This window comes from Triticum dicoccoides, chromosome 5A, assembly GCF_002162155.2.
Source record: "Triticum dicoccoides isolate Atlit2015 ecotype Zavitan chromosome 5A, WEW_v2.0, whole genome shotgun sequence".
Classification (NCBI taxonomy): Eukaryota; Viridiplantae; Streptophyta; class Magnoliopsida; order Poales; family Poaceae; genus Triticum; species Triticum dicoccoides.
In genome coordinates this window covers 339,195,808-339,218,065 of record NC_041388.1, presented here as the reverse complement: position 1 = coordinate 339,218,065, position 22,258 = coordinate 339,195,808, and the positions used below count along the sequence as shown (strand labels likewise).

Genomic DNA, 22,258 nt, shown 5'->3' with positions numbered 1-22,258 from the left:
AATCTCCCTGTCTTCTCATAATGCCAAGCCCATGTGTCGTCCTGGGTAACCATACTCAAGGGTATATTCAGGACGGCGTCTTCATCCATCAGAAGTAGGTGGGCATGAATCATAGTACTATCCCATGAGCATGTCGCATCATCAATTAGTTCACTAACCCTCTGAGGTGGATGAGAAGAAATCAGATACACCAGCCTTAACTTGAAATCCGTAGGGATACAATTATCGCCAAAATAGCTTGTCTCATTCCCAATGCCAATTCGATGATAATCCTGAGCTTAAATACATCACGACATTCACATAGGGCTCTCCAAATAGAAGCGAAGAAAAGTAACAAAGAGGAAGGACAAATAGAAAAATAGAGAGAATATTTAAAATGTTTCTAAAATATAAAATAATGTCCACAATTTTTGCAAACATTGTTAAAAACATTTACATACTTGAAAAAATACCCGTGAATTTAAAATTTTATACAATTTGTAGAATATTATTGAATTTCAAAAATTCTTCCCAAAAATTTCAGAAATGTCCTCTAATTTTAAAAGATGCTCACGAATTTAGAAAATATTTCCAGATTTCAAAAGAACTTCCCCGAATTTCAGAAAATGTTCACAAATTTGAAAAATATTCATGAATTAAAAAATGGTCACGATTTTAAAGATTTGTCTATGGATCAATGTAGGATCGCTACATTCACTTACGGATAGGCTCAACCGCATCGCACAACCAATTCACTCACGAATGCAATTACTTCGATGCATCAGGAGGCTCCATTATTTTTTTTCTACATGAGGAGGCTCCATTCCCAAGGAGTTTAGTAGTGACTTAAGATATACAGAGTATTTTTTTGCGGGGAAACTTAAGATATTTGTCCCGATTAGGAGGTTGACCTATATATAATTTTATTTCTTTAGGAAAAGGATCTATAGCCCAATTCTTTTACAAGATTCTCCCAGATTTTGGGGAGCAACTAGTTAACGAGCGCTCCTTCCGGAGTCTCGCAACGATCGGCGCCACTTGACGCGCTCTCAGCCATTCGTCACGTATCGCGCTCTGGACACTCCCTTCGGATTTTATTTTTTTAATTTGTTCGCACGCATTTTTGGCTTTTTAAATGTTTTTTTTGACGTTTTGATTTTCCCCCGGTCTTTCTTAGCTTTCGATAAAAAAATTCGAAAAAAAAAATTACGCGAAAAAACGTGTTTTCTTTTTTTTCGCGGAAGTCACGGATTTTCTTCCGCGAGAGGCACGATTGTGCTTTATCGAGAGTCACGGCCGTGCCTTTCAAAAACGGAAAAAACACGTTTTCTATTTTTTTTTCTTTCGCGAGAGTTATGGTTTTGCTTCCGCGAGAGACACGGTTGTGCTTTCGCGAGAGTCACGGCCGTGCCTCTCGGAAAGGGAAAAACAAAACACGTTTTCTGTTTTTTTTTCTTTCGTGAGAGTCACGGTTTTGCTTCCGCGAGAGGCACGGTTGTGCTTACGCGAAAGTCACGGCCGTGCCTCTCGGAAAGGGAAAAAATACGTGTTTCTGTTTTTTTTTCTTTCACGAGAGTCACGGTTTTGCTGCTTTCGTGAGAGTCACGGCCGTGCCTTTCGGAAATGGGAAAAAAACACATTTTCTATTTTTTTCCTTTCACGAGAGTCACCGTTTTGCTTTCACAAGAGGTACGGATGTGATTTCGCGAGAGGCACAGGCGTGCCTCTTTCGAGAAGGGAAAAAAACCGTGCTCCCGCTTTGGTTTTTTCACCCGGTTTTTTCATCCGGTTTTTTTTTTAAAGTTCGTCAAAACCTATCAACTTGGTATCTAGTTTTGAAGATATCGCCGCGAGGAATCCAATGATGAAAACGGTTCGAGATTTGGACGCACGGTTTAAAAGATAAAACGTTTTGAATAAACGGATCTACGAAAAAAAGAAAAACTCCCAGATCGCGACAAGTGGCGCGCTGAGTACTTCTTAATTAGTGACTAGTAGAACGCCCGTGCTTTGCTACGGGCTACAATGCATGCATATAAATGAATCAAACAAATGATAAGGTCAAAGCTGAATTTAGTATATTAGGTGCACGTGCAATGCCATAAGTCAAGACCCTTGTCTTTGAAAGGTGCCTGTGCGCTGCCATAAAAAAATCCAAGGGTCTTCAAATATTCTTTTTGAACGTCGACATAATTCATCTCCATCTCTCATACTCTATGAAAACAAACACATATATAAAGACACCTTTTGTATTATCATGGGCCAAGGAAGATGATCCCTCCAGACCTCTCATGCCCTCTCAATAAAACAAGTTAAAATGTCCCTTTGTGGTCCATTTCACTTCATGATCAAGCACAAATGTGCAAATCCTTAATGTTTTTCAGTAGTTGAAGATTCTTTTTCTTTAAGTTTGACAACTTTGTTTAAATGATTATCATATCCTTTACAAGAACTGGAACCGGGAAAAAATCGTGAAGCGTTAAATAGAATTCACAAATAATAGTAACCAACGGTTGTTTCTAAAATTCAATTCCATTGCACTATATTTCTTAAAGGGAAAGACATTTAATCAAATACAGATAAAATGTCAGATAATACTATGCCATCATCTCGCAAGCTATATGGATTTGAATCAGACAGCTAAAAACTTATCAAGAAGCCTTTCATCACCTCCTTGGCCTTGAGCGACCAGATGTAGCACACTGCCAAGAGAAAGGGATTAATAAGATGTGATATTTTGGTCATGCTGTGTAATATCATATTTAGAATTTAACCATATTTCCATTCCTCTCCTAACATGGAGGAGCAAACATATAATGTATGATTATCACTTGGAATATATCTCAGCAACAAATCATCAACAAAATACACAATATATTACTCCCTCCATCCGAAAATACTTGTCATCAAAATGGACAACAAGGGATGTATCTATAACTAAAATACATCTACTTGTAAAAAGGGCAAACTTTGAGGCACAACACAAAATTCCGACGTGTACAATATATCAACTTAAAAATGTAAACTTTGAGATACCGCAAACACCGGATGCCCATATGTAAAAATGACAAAAGGATAAATAGGAACAAATTCTACAAGCAGGATACTCAACTATTTGGATATATCAGTACGTTTTATTTGTTCATTTATGATTTGTAGATAGGCAGCTGCATGATTCAAAGATCAAGCGATTGCCATTTTCAACAACATAAATGGGGAGTGGGGGGTGGGGGGCATAATATTCACAACAACAACAACAACAACAACAAAGCCTTTAGTCCCAAGCAAGTTGGGGTAGGCTAGAGGTGAAACCCATAAGATCTCGCAACCAACTCATGGCTCTGGCACATGGATAGCAAGCTTCCACGCACCCCTGTCCATAGCTAGCTCTTTGTCGATATTCCAATCCTTCAGGTCTCTCTTAACGGACTCCTCCCATGTCAAAATCGGTCGACCCCGCCCTCTCTTGACATTCTCCGCACGCTTTAGCCGTCCGCTATGCACTGGAGCTTCTAAAGGCCTGCGCTGAATATGCCCAAACCATCTCAAACGATGTTGGACAAGCTTCTCCTCAATTGGTGCTACCCCAACTCTATCTCGTATATCATCATTCCGGACTCGATCCTTCCTCGTGTGGCCACACATCCATCTCAACATACGCATCTCCGCCACACCTAACTGTTGAACATGTCGCCTTTTAGTCGGCCAACACTCCGCGCCATACAACATTGCGGGTCGAACCGCCGTCCTGTAGAACTTGCCTTTTAGCTTTTGTGGCACTCTCTTGTCACAGAGAATGCCAGAAGCTTGGCGCCACTTCATCCATCCGGCTTTGATTCGATGGTTCACATCTTCATCAATACCCCCATCCTCCTGCAACATTGACCCCAAATACCGAAAGGTGTCCTTCCGAGGTACCACCTGGCCATCAAGGCTAACCTCCTCCTCCTCACAGCTAGTAGTACTGAAACCGCACATCATGTACTCGGTTTTAGTTCTACTAAGCCTAAACCCTTTCGATTCCAAGGTTTGTCTCCATAACTCTAACTTCCTATTTACCCCCGTCCGACTATCGTCAACTAGCACCACATCATCCGCAAAGAGCATACACCATGGGATATCACCATGGGGCATAATATTCACGTCAAGAATATAACAATAGGAGGTGAAGCTGACTCTAACAATAAGGCGATGAAGTCTACTTGAAACAAGAGTACATGGTTCTTTCCTTCACTAATCGCCACAAAATTTTAGCATGTTGTCTCACCTGATTTATAAAGCATTTTCACACCTGACTCCTTGATCATGTCATTCATGAATAAAAAAATACATAAGTAACTCTCCGCTTCAGAACTGTACTTGGCAATTTGCCATTTTTTAAAATAATATGCTATTATGATGAACTACAAAAGGTGAAACAAATGTCTGTCCTTATTTTAAGAACCCTACACTTGATAAAGTATAGGAAATATCCAGATAATCATAAATTTAACTGAAGTTCAGGGATGCATAAGCAGCAGTAAGAATCAAGTGTGTTAACTTGAGGATACCCTCAAACTTTCTATAGATTAAAATCTGCAAATATTCCTTCAAGTCAAAGAAACTGTTATATTAAATTTCCTCATGGAGAGGTCACCACATTTTCTTCCATACTTGCTTTGAAAAGGCGTTTAATATGTAATCTGCATTTGACTAAATAAGTTTCTATGTTGAGCTTCCAAATCATCTCTTAAATTTAAAGCCTAGACAATCTGTGAGATACTAAGGGGTTGTTTGGATGGATAGAATATACAAAACGCAATCTCTACAAATTAGAAAAACCGTCTAACCGAATAAAATCTTGTTTGGCTGTTCCAACTAATCCATAGATATAAAAAACGTGGTTCTCAGAAACCCAGAATTTCAAGTTTATGGAAAAACGAGAATTAGTAGTTTTCCTATAAACCCGTTTTGTAAATACTGGATCCTAACGGACTCAGGCCATCCCGTTCTTTTCTGGCAGCCTGCTCCTTCCTCATCTCACGGGATCTCACCGGAGAGATACATATCCAAACAAGAAACAAGAGAAGCCAGCGTTAACTTCTCTTACTCCAAACGTGATTGCTCATAAACTGATTAGTCAAAAACAAACTAGTAAAACTGATTTTACATAAAATCGGCTAAAAACCTATTTTCTATAAACTCATGGCTAATCATCGCTATCCAAACAACCACTAAATGACTGAACTTCCCTGAACCTTGTACTCATACTACAGTAAAAAAACTGCCCACATGATAAATTCTGACATTTGCTGGTGTGGAAAGGATAACAAAAGCTGCCGCTACATACCTTGACATACGGCAGCAACGTTGTCGATGGACACGAACCAAGCCTCGCAGGTTGTTTGCTCTAGGTCCATCTCTTTTGTAAATCTCAAATTGAGTTGAATTGTTGCTCTTGGTCAATGAGAGGCGAGATCCATGGAGGGAGATTGGATATGTGGGTTAGAACTTGGTCTTGAACACGGCGTGGGGACGCTGTGAACGCAGTCAGGGCGCAGCTGGTAGAAAGTCAAGGAGGAATCATCCGCCGAGTCCTTGTCCTATAGACCAATGATTATTAGTATAAAATATTTCAACAACTCATTTTCTAGTGTTAGATATATACCACAGTAAGAAAAAAATATATGCATAGATGTGGAATAATATCCAATCTAAAAAAAAGGGCAACCTGGTGCATGTAGCTCCCGCTTGCGCAGGGTCCAGGGAAGGGTCCGACCACTTTGGGTCTATAGTACGCAGCCTTTCCCTACATTTCTGTAAGAGGCTGTTTCTAGGACTTGAACCCATGACCTCATGGTCACAAGGCAACAGCTTTACCACTGCGCCAAGACCCATATCCAATCTAAAAACTTAGTTAATTTGTAAACTATTTATATTTACAGCATGATGGGGTCGAAGTTCACGAGGTTGTTCGGCCTAAAAGGCAAGCGGTATGGACAAGCGTGGATTTCTAGCCTAGGTGTCCTTTAGGAGCTCGATGGCCGGAGGATCTCCATTAATCAATTGTCTCTAAGCGCAACCAGGTTCGCCTCATGGTCACGGTCATATGCAGATCGAGATTGATCTCAAAACTCCTCAGTCATCACCATAAGTCGCAACAGAAAGAACTCCATCGTACTTGAGGGCGCTGGGTCCTCGGTCTTCTCGGCCATGGGAGATGCCGACGGTGGGCTCCTTCCTGCCACAGCCGTCAGTGCGGCGGAAATAGGGTGTTTGTGACAACATTTATTACGTATTTAAAATAGAGAAGCATTTGAGAGTAGCTAAAAAAAGTAACAATTGCTATGGTTAATAGATTGTTATATTGGTGATATATAACTGAAGTCCTGAACCAACCCATCATATTGGTTGATGTCAAAAAAAACATAATATTGTTAGTCTGCATCTTTGTTTCATTCCAAAAAGAAAGTTCAGATGCTTGTTTTTGTGATGTCTTTGACATCTCCACAATGATGGATTTACCTTTTATGTGGCCAAAGCACTGTCAGAGTATGCATCATCTTATAATTGCTCAAAAAGTATTGCGTGTGTTAGAAGTTTGAATTAGGATTCAATCAAAGAACCTGGTAATAGTTGAACATAAATTAGGATAAAATTGCAATAATAATGGCCATCAATAGTTGCAACAGGAAGAAGAGGAAGATGGACATCATGCAGGTTTGCAGGTTTACCAATAACAATGTTCACCAATAATTATTATCATCAACCATAGCTGTTTTCTGTTTGTAACAGGAATGTTTAGGAAATTAGAAGCACAAACTCACTTTCTAACACACATGAGCACACCTGCACATATGGTGCTTCCTTCTGGCCATTTTCTGGGTGGCTTCCTCTCATCCTCGAGGCACCAAGAATCACGCAGGATAGCGGCAAAAATCACACTCACAGGCAGCATCGCCACAAGCACACACAACAGCGGTCAGCGGCACATCACACGCGCGCGCACACACACATGCACCTGCGTCAGCAAGCACACGCAGAAACTGAGAGAGAGAGACGGAGAGAAAGTGGTGTGTGTGTGTGTGTGTGAGAGAGAGAGAGAGAGAGAGAGAGATGGAGATAGTACCAAATCCGAAGCGACATGCAGCCAATCAGCCAAAATTTCATGCCTTCTATGATAATGTATACCTGAAGCATTCCATGTCAGAATATTTTCAGTGGCCTCAGCAACAATTGGCTCAACAATTTATAGATTTACTGCTAGGAGTGTCTTAAGGGGAGACTTGGCACAAATATACCTGTTGGAGGGCACTTCCAATTGGTGGCAATACTATGTTAGCTTTCTCCTCGGATGAGTTCAGCAAATCTTTAACATTTGGTGGCAACGACGACTTGGCCGAGCCATAGTAGTATACGAGGGACGACGTGGTTGCACTGCCCAGTGAGTGAATCCTCTGCTACAACAATTGAACATCAGTCGCCACGGCACCAGCTCCGGCCACCTTATCCTGAAATCCACCGGAAACGTCCGGGACCCCACCAGCGGCCTGCTTCTTGGTGGCTGCCACCGAGGACGTGAGGCTACCAGCGACTCCCCTTATCGCCTTCCTGTAGGCCCCGAGAGCGTCGTACGCCGACAGCCTGAGCTTGTCGTAGCCTTCGGTGAGAGCGTCCTCCGCCTGGAATATCTGCTTGCTGAGCTTGTCGATGAACCTGGCCACGGACTCCTCGACGCCGGTCGCGTCGGCCGGGAATGTGGTGGGCATCTCCGCGTCCATCAGGCCTGCTGCGCGGCATCGTCGGTGACCGCACCGACCACAGCGTCCGCGGCCAGGTCGACGGCGGAGACGGGCATCAACGGCGGGTCGACCCCGGCGCGCCAGAGAGGGTCGGGCAGCTCGGCGGCCGAGGCAACCCCGGCACGATGTCGTCGGGCGCGCCGGCGTAGGGGAGAAGATGGCGGAGTCGGAGAAGAGCGAGCGGTCGGGCACCGCCTGCGTGACGAGCGGGTCGGCGGGGAAGGACCTGAGCGCGCCGGCCTCGACCCTCCGCAGCGCCCACGCGCCGGCGGTCACTGGGCAGAGGGGGGAGCATGGGGTGGGCGCGGCGGAGCAGAAGGGCAGCATGGCGGGAGGGGTGCTGGCATCAGATGGGTGTGGGGCGGCATCCCTGAGGGGTCCCCAAGCCGATGCGTGATCCGGCGCGGCGGGAGGGGCTGGCCCCGAGGAGCGGCGAGCAGGCGTGTCCATCGGTCTGGAGTAAACCCGGTCATGGACAGCCCGGCCCGACGACCCGGCCCGAGCCCGGCCCAAAAAACCCGGGCCGGCTTCACATTCGGGCCGGGTTCGGGCCTTGTTTTGCAGCCCGAAAGATAGTTCGGGCCGGGCTCGGGCTTCACTTTTCATGTATTTCGGGCCGGGCTTTCGGGCTTCGGGCCGGGCTTGCACGTGCGTACACTGAAAAATAGCGTTCGTGCCGGGCTTTCGGGCTTCGGGCTTCATTTCGGGCCGGGCTCGGGCTTGAAAACAAGGAGTATTTCGGCTCGGGCTTGAGAAATGAAGGTCGGGCTTTTACAAGCCCGGCCCGAAACCCGGCCCGGCCCGGCGTTTGCCCGGGTTTAGTCTGGAGCCTGGCCAGCGCCACGGACTCAGGGGATCGGCGTCGGCTCCTGAAGGGGATCGGTGTCGGATCCTGGACGTGGTCGGCGGCGGCTCCTCAACGGGATCGGCGCCGTCTCCTGAAGAAGATCGATGGCTCCCATCGAAGTAGCCAGGGATCGACGGCGGCTTGATGGGCGAGGGCGGCGGCGAAGGGATGGATCGGCGGCGGTTTGATGGGCGAGGGCGGCGGCGAAGGGATGGATCGGCGGCGGCTTGATGTGCGAGGGTGGCTCTCGCTCGAGGGCACGCAGGCTTCGCTCGTTCGTGCGTACGATTCATGGATGGAGGGCGGCGAGTGAAGCGCGGCGGCGAAGGGATGAAGGGCGGCGGCGAAGGGAGACCTCGCTCGAGGGCATAGAGGTCGCTCGTACGTGCGGGCGATAGGTTTAGGTTTTTTTTGGCTGGTTAACCTTGGTAGGTCTTTTTTCGTTGGTTAACCTTTGTAGGTCTATTTTTTGTACGTGGGTGGGTGCGGGTTGGGGCCTCAGGAGAAGGTTTTTTCGGTTTGTGGTGGATAAGTCAGAGATGGGAGGAGGTATCAAAAAACCCAGGAAAGATGGGATTAAGAAAAATCTAGAAGCAAGACCACCAACTGCTTCATTAGGGTAGAGATTTCGCAGATTTTGAGGGAAGCCAGGGACGATGATACTCCCAACAGGCACAAGAAGAAGACGCCGGGGGCCCAAGCAAGGTCCAACAAGGTAAACCCACGATATCCTCCTCGTTTCGTCATCTCCTCCCTCACTCCGTCCCCAAAGCTCTGCTCCTCCCTCCAATGGCACTGCTCTTCCCGCCCCCGGCCCTCTCACCCAAACCCCCCTTCCCATCCACCCTCCGATCGACGCGGCCGCGGCGCGCCACCTGCATCAGCAGCGTCTCCTCCCCTCGCCCTCCCGCTTCGGCGCCCTCCCCGTCCACCTCCTCGCCGTACGAGGCGCCGGCGCTAGACGGCGGCACGGAGATAAGGAAGAATAAGAAGAGGAGGAACCTGAAGCCGAGCTTCGAGGAGCAGGCCCTCCGCCGCTGGTCCGTGAGGGCGCCCTCCCAGCGCGCCTCCTTCCCCTGGCAGCGGCAGCAGCCGCAGCCGGCTCACCGAGAAGACGAGCGCGCGGAGGATCATGAGCCCAGTAGCGCCACGCTGCGGTCCATCGTCGAGTACTTCGACTACGACTCCTCGGAGGATGGCGGCGGCGGTGTCGGAGAGGGCAAGGACAAGGGCAATGACGGCGTGGCACACGGCGAGGCGGCCCAGGACCGGGATGAAGAGTCGCGTCCCCAACCGAACTACCTGCTCGGGACCCGGCCGTTCTCCGCGCCGTGGATGCACGGGCAAGAAGGACCCACCGTCGTCGACGGGCCGCTCTCGGGTCCGGTGGGTGGAGACGAGGAAGAGGCTGTCAGGAGTGGTGTGTTCGATGATGAGCTAGATTCGGAGGATGAAGACGAAGAATGGGTGGACAACAGTGAGGTATTGGAAGAAGAGCCAATGGCAGTGAACTTAGAAGAGGAATTGTATGAGGATGAGGATCCTGCTGCGCCGACAGCAAGTTCTTCTTTTCCGCTGGACTCTATACTGGAGGACCAAAGTTCCACAGGCAGTGGGTTCGACAGGAGTATTAGGCGAAGCAGTGTAAGCTCAATTGTCAACACACTCAGGAATTCGATGGAGGAAAGTGCCACAATTGGGAGCTCCGAAGGGGAAGATTTTGTCCAGAAGCTGGGTTCTGTGCTCCTCCCATGGGAGAGGGAGGAGGGGAATGCGTTCGATGGTGACAAGCGAGGGAGGCATAGCAACACCAAGTTGGCAGAGAGGACTATACCAGAACCAGAGCTGCGGAGGCTTAGAGACGCGGCATTGAGGATGAAGGAGAGGATGAGGGTTGGTCCAGGAGGGGTTACACATGCCATTGTGGAGAACATCCACAGTAAATGGAAGGTGGACGAGGTGGTCAAGATGAGGTTTGAAGGGCCTCCGAGCCTGAACATGAAGAGAACCCATGAGATACTAGAGGTACCTGTGGCATTGGCCTTCTTCACCCCTTTGATTTGCCTTATCACTACAGCCACAGATTGAGCAAAAGCATGTGTTATTGTTTTACGATGCTTTCAGTTCAGTGAAATCTGATAGGCATTTGTGGTCTTTGTTATTGTCAATCAGGACAGGACTGGAGGAACTGTGATATGGAGGTCAGGGAGGTCGATTGTCTTATACCGAGGAATGAACTACAACCTTCGATGCGTGCAGTCATATGCCAAAATTGCGGAAGTTGATTCATCCGAAAATGCTGGCGATGCCATTGGTGTTGTACCCAGCTCTGAAGAGCATGACTTGCAAAAGCCAACTGTTGAGCATGATTTGCAAAAGCCAGTTGTTGAGCGTAATTCGCAAAAGTCAAGTGCAGAGGATGTGAAAAGATCGACATCTGTCATGAATTTCTCTCAAGAAGCTACGGAAACGTTTGATATCAATAGCTTCTTGGATCAGTTGGGACCACGCTACAAGGATTGGTCTGGTCGCAGCCCCGTCCCTGTGGATGCTGACTTGCTTCCTGGTTTAGTTCCAGGGTACAAGCCACCATTTAGGCAACTTCCTTATAGGACTAAAATTAGTTTGAAAGATAAGGAAATGACAGCTTTGCGTAGACTTGCTAGACAAACTGCTCCACATTTCGCTCTAGGTACTGGAGTTTGTGAAGTTGCTTGCTTGTAATTACTTGTACTTAAGCTTCAATTATTTCTTCACACTTTTTTACATATTTGTGGACAGGGAGAAACAGGGAACACCAAGGCTTAGCTGCTGCTATTGTTAAAGTATGGGAGAAAAGTTCTATTGTAAAGATTGCCATCAAGAGGGGGGTGCCAAACACATGCAACGATAGAATGGCGGAGGAAATCAAGGTAAATTGGACATATTTAAAGATCATTATACCACATTATCTAAATGCTTAAAATCACATGAGATTGCTTTATATGCAGATTTTCTGCTTTTGCTTACTTTTTTTTATGAGGATGCAGTATGTTACCAATTGCCCCTTATGACTGATTCGATATTTATTGCATAAATCATACTGTTTGAAACCTTGAAGAGTGAGTTGCTGAGAAAGCAATTCCATGAATGGATATATTTGTTGTTGTATCTCCTTTTCGTACTGTGCAATGTTTTATCTTCCCCTGTTGATTCTTCTGAAGTATGTTTTGAACTCTGAATATGATCATTGTGTCCCTGCTCACGTTACAGCCTATGCATGTTTTTTCATGAGAACGTGTGTCTTGAATCTTTGTAACAAAACACATGCAGAAATTGACAGGAGGAGTACTTGTTTCGAGGAACAAGGAGTATATTAATTTCTATAGGGGAAATGACTTCGTGACTCCTAAAGTAAGGAAGGTCTTGGTGGAACAGCAACAACACGCAATTACTCAGCAGGAACAGGAAGAGCTGGCCAGGCTTAAAGCATCAGCCTCAATTACTCCCATCCCCAAAGCATTAAAGAATCCTCTAGTTGCTGGCACTCTTGCAGAAACTAGAGAAGCCACATCTCGATGGGGAGATTCACTTAATGACGAGCTGAGGAAAAAGGAGAATAATCGTTTGATTTTGGCCAAACATACCTCTCTTTTGAAGAACATGAAGAGAAAACTGATTTTGGTATGTTCTTCAAAATATACATGTAGAGGGGAAGTCTATATTTTCCTATTTTCATTGTTCATTTCCGAGGCAGCATTACACTTTCTCTCTCCATATTTAGAAAATCTAATTGCAGTCTATATATAATAAAAATTAATAACAACTCTTATGTATGTCCAGGCGAAAACAAAGGTTGCAAAAGCAGAGATGGCTTTGGCGAAAGTTCAGGAATATCTCTCTCCAGCAGAGCTTCCAACGGATCTGGAAACTATTACAGACGAGGAGCGTTTCCTATTCCGCAGAATTGGCCTGAAAATGAAGGCCTTTTTGATGCTTGGTACAACCGAAACTTTTCACATAGAAGTTGCAATGTAGGAGGCATAGGGTGAACATCTCATGATTTACCTCTGTTTGTTAAAATTTCGTAGGCAGGCGGGAAGTTTTTGATGGTACTGTGCAAAACATGCACTTTCATTGGAAGCATCGAGAATTGGTCAAAATTGTTGTGAAGGGAAAGACCTTTGAACAAGTTAAACATATTGCAATCTCTCTAGAAGCTGAGAGTGGAGGTGTGCTCATTGCACTTGACAAGACAACAAAAGGATATTCAATCATTTTCTACCGTGGTAAGAACTATAAAAGGCCCCAAGTTTTAAAGCCACGGAACCTATTGACAAGGAGAAGAGCAATGGCACGGTCCATTGAGCTCCAAAGACGAGAGGTAACTCAACCGTAAACTCTGATCCTCCTCTTTTTGTACAATTTGTACCTACCTTTTATATATCGGATGGCTGAACATTTTCAGGCATTAAACCATCATATCTCAGTTCTGCGACACAAGATCTGGAAGTTGAAATCACAGCTTGTAAGGCAATTTATATCTGATTTCATCGAATCTAATTTTTCCATGTTAACACTTCTTGATGATGCGCTACACCTTTGTTATCATCATCAGGTACAGATGAGGGCTGCTGGGAGAAAACAGGATGCAGAGTTACTCCAAACAGTTGAGGACGATTTGTCTTCAGATGATGATAATATACAGGTAAATCATTCATGACCAGGCTGGCTTAGCAAAATACTTGATTAGAGAATCGTTTCCTGCAAGCTAGAGTGATTCCTTTCAAGCACTCTCTACAATGGCAATGTACATGTGTCCTTGCATATCGTCTCAGTATCACAGACACTTCACTTTTTTTTGAAAGTACTATCTTAGATGCTAATATTAGTCTCGTGCTCCTTCCGTCCGAAAAAGCTTGTCCCTCAAATGGATGTATCTAGCACCAACACTAACTTGGTGCTAGATACATCCATTTGAGGGACAACCTTTTTCGGACGGAGGGAGTATGATTTTAGTAAGTTGCTTGGGCGATTGCCTCTAAAAACCAAGAGGCTGATAGGTAGCTTCTGCTGTCGCAGGATGAAGGGGATGAAGCTTACCTGCAAACTTACGGCAGCGACGATGAGGACGATGCGGACGATGATTCCAATGAATATCTCTGAGTTGTGGCAGTTTTAACCGATGAAGCTCCAGGCCAGTGTTCTTCCCTCGCGTGGCCAATTGGTAAGTCGGCACATGCCTGTGTGGTTTCGAGTTCGGCATTGCTACATCACACCGATAGCATGTATGTAGCCTTCCACTGAAGATGTTGCCAGTATGTGGTTCATATGGTTCCTTACCACCAATGAGGATGTAACTTCAGTGGCATCATTTTGCATTTGCCACGGGCACCTCCATGCCCCTTGTCAAAATGTAGACTCAAACAAGGTTTGCTCTAACATATGGCCAAGCTGGTGTTTCGTTCGACCGTGTACTTTGGTTCATGTTTTATCTGTAAAGCGGGGTAAGAGCTGTTCCGAGAGACCATAAAAATATCTTAGAATCTTTTACATTGTATAATGTAGTGCAAGCAAATTGTAAGGAAACCTATCTATGGATTGCAACGAATAAAACGACAGATCAAAAATCTCACGCGGGGTTTTATTTTTTTGAAGGAATAAAATCCTCCAGAAAACATACATCAACTCAATGTACCACAAAGTCTTACGTTTCTCACGTTTGAAAGGCGCGCTCTACTGAAAGTAGCTTTTTTTTTAGAATATCTACTGAAAGTAGCCTGAACAATGGCCGTGTTATCCATCTCTTTGGCACAAAATACGTCTCGTGCTGGGCTGGGCTGGGCTGGGCTGAGCTTTAGTGCTTTACCATTTCAGCCCCTCTGCTTCCCTCGCTTTGTGAGTGAGTTTCCCTCCCCTCCCCTCTTCTCCCCGTCTCGAATTTTGAATTCCCGTCGAGTTTCTCCGATCCCCCACTCCGCCTGTCCGCCATGGACCCGGAGCCGCAGCGGTGGGCGGCGACGTACACCACGCAGCTGAGGCAGAAGCGCAAGGCCTACCACGACGGGGTCCTCCTCCTCCGCCCGGACTCCCGCCGCCTCGTCCTCCTCGACGACGCCGGCGTCACCATCGACGCCAGGTCCCTCCGCGCCGGCGAGTCCGTGTCCGAGGGCGCCTCCGTCGAGTTCCCGTGCCACCTCGTCGACGTCGGCGAGGCCCAGCACGTCCCCACCGCCGCCCGCCCCGGAAGGCCCTCCGAGCCCGCCGCTCCCAGAGCCGCCTACCGCGGCGGCGCCAGGGCGCGTCACGGCGTGGCCAACACCTGCGCTCCCCGCGCGTTCGTGAACCCACCCACGACCGGCGCCGGCAAAACTGAAGCCACGGGCTCTGGCTGTGCCAGGCCCGCCGGTTCGACGTCCCAAGGTTTGCGCGCCACCTGTTCTACGTATGTCCTGTGGAGGCTGAACAAGCTGGCTCTGCCCTGCCCCGAGGGCTGAATGAGTAGGATGCGCTTTTGTTTGCAGAGTGGAGCGCGATGTACACCACCCAGGTTTCGCAGAAGGCTAAGAGGTATCACGGCGGCTTCGTGAAGCTCGTTCAATCTGGGTTGTATTCCAAGCAGGTAGGATGCAATGCGCATCTCTGATAAGTGTTTTCCATTCGTATATCGAAGGCCGGAGATGCTAGTTAGTAACCATAGGCTGATTGGCATGCGATCAGTTTATTTCGGGTGATAAAATGTCTTGAATCATCGTGTGAATTAAAATGTTTCAGATCGTTTTGCTGGATGAAGAGGGCCAAGTACTGGGGACCAGGCACCTCAAGTCAGGGGAGTGTGTGGGAAGCGGCAAGAAATGCAGTTTTCCTGGCTATCTGATTGAGATCGGCGAGGCCACAAATCTAACAAAGGTTGGTTTCGTACATCTAGTATAGATAGACTTATGTGCCAAATATGCTGGTGTGCCTCCTGAGACTTTCTGATTTCTTGTTGCGACTTATAGAAAAATCCTAGAGAACATTTTCTGTGCTGTCATTGAAAGGATGTGTTTCTGCATTGATAAATATGAAGGTGGAGAACCTAAATCTTCAGAAGAACACATGGTGCAGACAAGACCAAAGGGAGTGGAGAATGCGAATAGCAAAATGGGAATTGGAACAACAAGTTCCCTGAAATTCATCAGTCCACAGAAGTTCCATTGTAGGTGGACTTGAAGTTACAAATCCTTCCAGCATATCATAGTGAGAACCTCATTTGTCTCAGCAATTTTGGAGCTTTTGACAAGAGTAAATCAGAAGCCACTTCTAGTTCTAACAAGCCAGAGCTTGGAAAGAGTGAAGTTGCAGCTGCTGGCAGCACAGGGAGCCTTATGGGTTCAGCAGACTCAAGTTTCAAAGGTTAATGTGTAGCCTCCCGTATAAACGATGCTTGTGCTTTGAACATGTAATGTATTATTTTTATTATATATTGAGGCTTATATAGAATGTGCATCCTTTTGTAGAAGTGGAATGGAGTGTCTTATACACTGCCCAACTAATTCAAAAGGCAAAGAAGTTTCATGATGGCGTTATAAGGCTTGTCCAAGCTGGTCCAAATGTAAAGCAGGTTAGCAACCAACGCTCAGTTCTTAATGGACATGCTAATTTGAGGTTGGTGTTTTATGATAGCTTTAACAGAGGAGATGCTGTTGGATTATATCAAATCAAATGCTGTGATGACTGTACAAAGGTGTTTTTAGCTGTATTAACTGTATTTGCAGATTCTTTTACTGGATGAAGAAGGTGGAGTGCTTGGCACCAGATATTTCAATCCAGGTGAATCTATTGAATGTGGAAAGAGATGTCAGTTTCCTAATCATATTATCGAAGTCACTGAGCTCAGAAATAAAATGAAAGGTTAGTTTCGTTCGTGCTTAAGGACAGTCATTTTTGTATCCAGTTTTCCACTTATAATTCTGCATCTGCAAATAGGTGAGTTCTACTTGTAGAAACATATTTTTTTGTTCTGTAACATGTGAGATTTCTTATTAGTTTGCTAATTTGTATGCAGATGTAGAACACACACATGCTGCTGGGGAGGCTTCAAGTCACACAGTGCCTAAGAATGGAGAGAATATGCGTGAAAAGGATGACAAAAGTAAATCTCCAAAGTTTGTTAGTCCATTCAAGCTCCATGGTATGTGATCACAAGGTTACACAAACATTGGACGTGTCTTCCTGCTTACCACAATTCTATTTGCAATCATTCATCTGTCTCCACAATTAGCAGATCATCGGAAGACTAAAACAAGAAGCACTACCGACTCTAACAAGCCACAGGTCGGAAAATCAGCATGTAGTAACGTGGGCGATCCACTTAACTATCATGGTAGCTGAGCTTAACTTAATAATCAGTTTGTTCTATTTTCTGCTGCATGTATATCTTAATGTAGTAAAGCCGCTGTTTGTTTCCAGTATTTACGGATCTTCAGAGGGGTAAACCAGATTGCACGGTTGGTTACAGAAGAACAGACCTGGGGTCAACATCTAGCGACATCGACAATCAACATAAATTCAATGGTACCTGGGCTTAATTTTACACACTATTTCTAATATTTTTGCAGTTGCTTATATACTTTTATGTAGTGAGACACTGAGACTGCTGGTGGTTTCCAGATTTTGCAGATAACCAGAGGGGCACATCAGAACTATCTACCAGCAAATCAACATTTAATGACCTGGGAAAATCAACATTTGGTGGAATGGATGATCCACATAAATTTGATGGTACTTGGGATTAATTTTACGCACTGTTACTATTTCTGCAGCTTCTTGTATACTTTTATGTAGTGAGAGTGAGACTCCTGGTGGTTTCCAGATTTTGCAGGCACCCAGAGGGGTACATCAGGATTTTCTACCAGTTATAACCGGCCAGAAGTTGGCAAATCAACATTTAATGACCTGGGAAAATCAACATTTGGTGGCATGGATGATCCGCATAAATTTGATGGTACTTGGGATTAATTTTACACACCATTACTATTTCTGCAGCTTCTTGTACACTTTTATGTAGTGAGAATGAGACTGCTGATGGGTTCCAGATTTTGCAGATATCCAGAGGGGTAAATCAGGATTTCCTACCAGCTATAACCGGCCAGAAGTTGACAAATCAATTCTTAATAGAATGGATGATCCACTAAAATTTTGTGGTACTTGGACTTGATGCTCATACTTTCATCCTAGCTCTACTACTGGCTGGTGTTTGAATGCAAAAAATAACCATGTTTATCCACAATTTGCAGGTCTTCGGGATGGCAAATCAGTGTGTCCCACTAGTTTTGTCAGGAGAGAGGTTGGAAAATCAAAATTTGGCAACGCTGATGATTCTTTACGGACTGGTTTGTAAACCTTTACTGAACTGCTAGCTTAAATATCTTTGCATAGTTCCTTCCAGACAAGACAAATAGGAAGAAAAATAGATTAGTTTGTTATGCACCTGTGGTGAATGCCACAAGGACAGTGGACTTTTGAGAGGCAATTTACTGCTATTCCTTGGACTAGCCAAGAATCATGGATACACAACTCAAATATGACAATCCGATCAGTTGTTATACAAAGAGTGAACATATTTTAACATGTAAAACAGTAACTGGTTACCATTCATGAAACAGATTACAGCTGGCATTGTGTAATATTCCGTACATAACATGTAACGCCAAAGTTAATGGTGAACAAGTAGGGTTTGTTATTCGAGACTAATGCTCAGCTAAGGCGGGTTCGAGTAACTCCACAGTACCAACTCCGAATTAGTTTGATATAGGTGTCAATTAACCTATGTTTTCAAGGCGCCCAGGCGCTTTAAGGCGCTGGGGGGGCGCCTCAACGCCTAGGCGCTCAAAGCGCGAGGCGAGGCGACGCCTTAGACACTTATTATTAGGCGGTAGGGGTACTAATATGGCGGAGGAGCTTGGCTGGAGAGGGGGAGGACCGGCGGAGATGGATCTTGGCCGGAGAGGGGAAGGGCCTGTGGAGGAGGAGCTTGGCCGGACAGGGGGAGGCCGGCGGAGGAGTAGCGGATCTGGGCCGGCGGCGTGAGAGGAGAGAGCTCCTCTCTCTTTTCCCCTCGATTTGGAGTCACGGGTGTGTTCCCCTCTCTCTCCTGCCTCTGTTTACCCCCTCTCTCCCGCCCAATTTCTCTTCCCTCCCGCCAATTCCTCTTTCTGGCGCGCGCCAGCTGCTGGTTCCTGCTCAACCTGCCCACGCATGTCCAGGGCGTCCAAAATCAACTAAAGTGGCGCCTTATCCGCCTAGGCGACGCCTTGGACGCCTCAACAGCAGAAGGCGGACGCCTTAGACAGAAAACTAAGGCGACGACGACGCCTTGACGTCCCCGAGCGCTCTGACGCCTAAGCGTCGCCTAGGCGACGCCTAGGCGACGCCTTGAAAACATAGCAATTAACAGTTCAGGATGTTTGATTGCTTGCACCGTGAACTCGTGAAGTGTTCAGTTACATAGCACCGTGAAGCAACTGTTGCAGAGTCGTGATGTATGGAAAATGGTTCTTCCTTATTTCCTTTAATTCGCTTGATAGGTAAATAGTAAATCTAGATACATGATTCTGTAAACATTACAAGCATTAAAATTTGAAACAGCCGTGGTCTATTCTTCAGTTATGCACATTTTCCTCAACTTGTTCTTGCTTATTACCAGAAGACTAATTGACAATCAAAGTTCGGAACGTCATAATTTAGAAACAAGTACTTAAAGAGTCCCCACAGTGCTGCACTAGTTATTGCAAAGTAAGATGCTCATTCTGAAGGAAATATTTTTTCCAAGGTGCCTGCTTGATCCTTGTGGTATCAACTTGGATGGCTTGCACAACTACTCCAATTCATGTTTATTGATGTGTTTGCACAACTACTCCAATTCATGTATATTCATGTGCTTTTATATTAATAACAATAACGTCATTTTGATCTATAGCTTCCCAAATACTATCTATCATGAAGCCCCCAGCTGGATTGTCTCACTTTGCTACCCAGCTTCGTACATCTGTGCAATCTTGCTTGAAGCTGGATACTGCACATGCAAAGAACTCAGCAATCACTCATAATAGGAATGAATTATCAGGGAATGCTTATCCAACTTACAATCATCAGGCCATCATGTAAGATGTTAATGCTTTGTTTCATGTTTAAATTCTAGAATATTGCCTTATAGTGAGGCTCCAACATGACAAATAGAATAACAAGTGAATATTGACACTAATGATGTTTCTGTAGGAAACCACCAGCTTTTGATGCTTCGGACTTGGAATTGATAGATCTCCCAGGATCTGAGATGTGCAATGCAAACGAGCAGAAACTAGAATCATCAGGCAATCTTAACACTGTAAACTGTAATGGTACAGGTAAGTTGCTTCAGTGAACTTATTCACACCGAGACCAGCTTATACATCTTACCAAGCGTCCGTGCCAGTGCCACGCGAGACTAAACGACAAATGCTGCCATACTGGTCTGTACTTGACAGGTTCTGCGCCAATTCCGAATGACACTAGCATGCCAAACGTGCGAGAAGACAAAAGTGGAAGTGCAGATCAGGTTTGCACCCTATGCTGTCAAAATTTTCCCTGGGGCCTTGTTCGGTTCCTTCAGATTTGAAGGGGTTTGGAGGGGATTGAGAGGGATTAAATCTCCTACAAGTCAAAATCCACCTCAATCCCCTTGTGGGAGGGATTAACCGAACAAGTCCTGAGGAGGAAAGTTTTAACACTGAATTTGAGGAAGCTACTGCTTCAGCTTACTGTCAAAATATTGTGCGCCCACAGCCGGAGTTTCATTATCATCAGATGAGGCTATGGAAGTTCTAGTTTTAGTGTTACGTCATAAAAAAAATCTTGCACATACTATGTTATGTTAGTCGTCTGACTTGTGCCATTGTGCGTCTGCAGCTCGGTGCAAATAACACAGCAGAGGACCCTAAATATGATGGCCCTTCTCGTACGTGTAGAGATCCCACGATCCAGGATTTGATAGATGACTGCCCTTCTTTTGATCTTGGCTTCTAATGGAAGTGGAAGGTACAGCTCTATTTTGTACTCGTGCTGCATAATCTTTACTCCTACAAAGATGTCTACCTCTCTCCTATCTTCGTCAGCAATTTGTATGCCGCCCCTGACCCAGCTCCTCCTTATTGATAGAGCCTACTATATGATTTTATTATTTATAATAACTTAGGGACAACTTGCTAGTCACATTAGATAACATAATCTGGGATATTTGCTTCGCATATTGCACATAGTGAAGCATGTCTGAACTTGACCCATCTTGAAGCGCATGCTTTACTTGCACAAAACTCGTATTTTGGGCATGTTTGACATGCCGCGTTTTGAAGCCACAAATCAGGATGAAAGTAAAAAAAATCTTGAAATATCTTCCGTGGCAAACGCAGCTTCTGTGAAGACATGAACCGGTCACCATCGACCATCCATGACTTGGTAGAATCATACTGACCTACGTAACAAAAACCCACGCCTTTCACAACAGCACAGTAGAAGTTTCTCCTTGCCCCTTTCGTCTCGCCGGCAGCTGATCACTGCAGCACGTGGTGGTGAATTGGATTCACGCGCCTACGTCCCACTCGTGGACCAACAGCTGCTGGATCTATCTATGTACTGTCGTTAGGTAAAACCACCGGCTGCTACATGCCCAATAGAGCACCAATACATACGAGGCAACTTCCAGGCCTAACCCGTGTACACTCGTTCGCTTCTCTGCTGCCGCCTACCAGTTGGGAAGCTGTGCACAGCTTTTGCACGTTGTCTAAAAGCCTTGCACGTAACAGGAAAACGCACAGCCTGTGGCAACTGGCAAGCCAGAGATTGCTCTGTACAGTCCATTCGAAATGTACGCTTGGACGGCTTCAGAAACGAAAATATCTGTGCAGAAACTGTTGACTCGTGTGGTTTCCTTTGCTTGCTTGCTGAGCTTTGCTTTGCATTGTATGCAGGGTGCCGTGCATGGCTTGGGCGGACTGTGTCACGAAACGATCAGATCTCTTGATTGCTGGCGAGAGATCAGGCAAAAGCAGCAGTTTTTCTCAAGAAATTAGGCGCGTTGAGCGGGTGAAGGAATGATCCTACGTGTGGGTGGTCACTGTACAGTTTTTTACTCTTGTCTTGCGTCCTTGTTTATGTTAGCGAGTGATTGCTTTACCTTTTGAGTTATACTACTAATATATAGCATGGCCTTTCCGTTGCTTTACCTTTTGTTTTATAAATATAAAGCATGGCCTTTTTGTTGATAAAATCAGAGACTGAAACATGTTTTTGCAAAAAAAAAAACATGTATTTGCAGTGAAAAGTCATGGATGCTGTTTATAGAATCGAAATCTCATGGAGACTTTTTTATATTGTTGGCAGTTTTGTGGAAATCAACGTTGTTGAGACTCGTTTCAAAACAGAAAGTCCATACGGGTTCCTTTGATTTGCAACGTTTCTAAGACATGAGAATAGGAAGAATACAAAAATGACACGTGTTCTTCAATTCTAGCCTTTGTTGCGAATTGTAAAAAACATTTTGGATATTTTAATGTGGACTGCATACGGATTGAAATGAGTGAACAAACACACTAAAACACATCTATACACCTGATTCAGAAAAAAGTTGCAGCATCTTATAATTTGGAACATATGG

The 22,258-nt window shown here is 45.4% G+C and overlaps 4 protein-coding genes across 10 annotated transcripts; 3 read left to right on the top strand and 1 right to left on the bottom strand.

The window, feature by feature from the left end:
* Positions 1 to 2,441: 2,441 nt before the first annotated feature.
* Positions 2,442 to 9,322, bottom strand: LOC119301375. Of its 6 annotated transcripts, none has more exons than XM_037578339.1 (6): positions 7,260 to 9,322; positions 7,088 to 7,149; positions 6,786 to 6,979; positions 6,484 to 6,584; positions 5,309 to 5,561; positions 2,442 to 2,681 (listed from the first exon to the last, which is right to left on the bottom strand). In XM_037578339.1, exon 1 carries the CDS (start codon positions 8,460 to 8,462, stop codon positions 7,419 to 7,421), a length of 1,044 nt encoding a protein of 347 aa, XP_037434236.1. In that variant the 5' UTR covers positions 8,463 to 9,322; the 3' UTR covers positions 2,442 to 2,681; positions 5,309 to 5,561; positions 6,484 to 6,584; positions 6,786 to 6,979; positions 7,088 to 7,149; positions 7,260 to 7,418. The 6 variants fall into 6 exon arrangements, with proteins under 6 accessions (XP_037434236.1, XP_037434234.1, XP_037434233.1 ...); XM_037578337.1 differs by lacking the exon at positions 6,484 to 6,584 and adding an exon at positions 6,108 to 6,199; XM_037578336.1 differs by lacking the exon at positions 6,484 to 6,584 and adding an exon at positions 6,140 to 6,199.
* Positions 9,323 to 9,332: 10 nt separating this feature from the next.
* On the top strand, positions 9,333 to 14,054 carry LOC119301373 (CRM-domain containing factor CFM3, chloroplastic/mitochondrial-like). The gene is made up of 9 exons (XM_037578332.1): positions 9,333 to 10,632; positions 10,780 to 11,299; positions 11,389 to 11,519; positions 11,920 to 12,270; positions 12,430 to 12,586; positions 12,678 to 12,970; positions 13,055 to 13,114; positions 13,205 to 13,294; positions 13,669 to 14,054. Exons 1-9 carry the CDS (start codon positions 9,397 to 9,399, stop codon positions 13,750 to 13,752), a joined length of 2,922 nt encoding a protein of 973 aa, XP_037434229.1. The 5' UTR covers positions 9,333 to 9,396; the 3' UTR covers positions 13,753 to 14,054.
* Positions 14,055 to 14,278: 224 nt separating this feature from the next.
* On the top strand, positions 14,279 to 15,786 carry LOC119301378. Its single transcript, XM_037578341.1, has 4 exons — positions 14,279 to 15,009; positions 15,111 to 15,208; positions 15,361 to 15,495; positions 15,656 to 15,786. The coding sequence occupies exons 1-4, from the start codon at positions 14,577 to 14,579 to the stop codon at positions 15,755 to 15,757; spliced, it is 768 nt and encodes a 255-aa protein (XP_037434238.1). The 5' UTR covers positions 14,279 to 14,576; the 3' UTR covers positions 15,758 to 15,786.
* Positions 15,787 to 15,792: 6 nt separating this feature from the next.
* Positions 15,793 to 21,982, top strand: LOC119301374. 2 transcript variants are annotated; one of them, XM_037578333.1, is made up of 15 exons: positions 15,793 to 15,981; positions 16,086 to 16,189; positions 16,344 to 16,479; positions 16,634 to 16,759; positions 16,853 to 16,951; positions 17,038 to 17,142; positions 17,239 to 17,349; positions 17,441 to 17,572; positions 17,673 to 17,771; positions 17,865 to 17,960; positions 19,547 to 19,730; positions 19,846 to 19,973; positions 20,094 to 20,164; positions 20,515 to 20,643; positions 21,573 to 21,982. In XM_037578333.1, exons 1-14 carry the CDS (start codon positions 15,954 to 15,956, stop codon positions 20,629 to 20,631), a joined length of 1,536 nt encoding a protein of 511 aa, XP_037434230.1. In that variant the 5' UTR covers positions 15,793 to 15,953; the 3' UTR covers positions 20,632 to 20,643; positions 21,573 to 21,982. The 2 variants fall into 2 exon arrangements, with proteins under 2 accessions (XP_037434230.1, XP_037434231.1); XM_037578334.1 differs by lacking the exon at positions 15,793 to 15,981 and having other exon boundaries at positions 16,135 to 16,233; positions 21,573 to 21,981.
* The last annotated feature ends 276 nt before the right edge of the window (positions 21,983 to 22,258 follow it).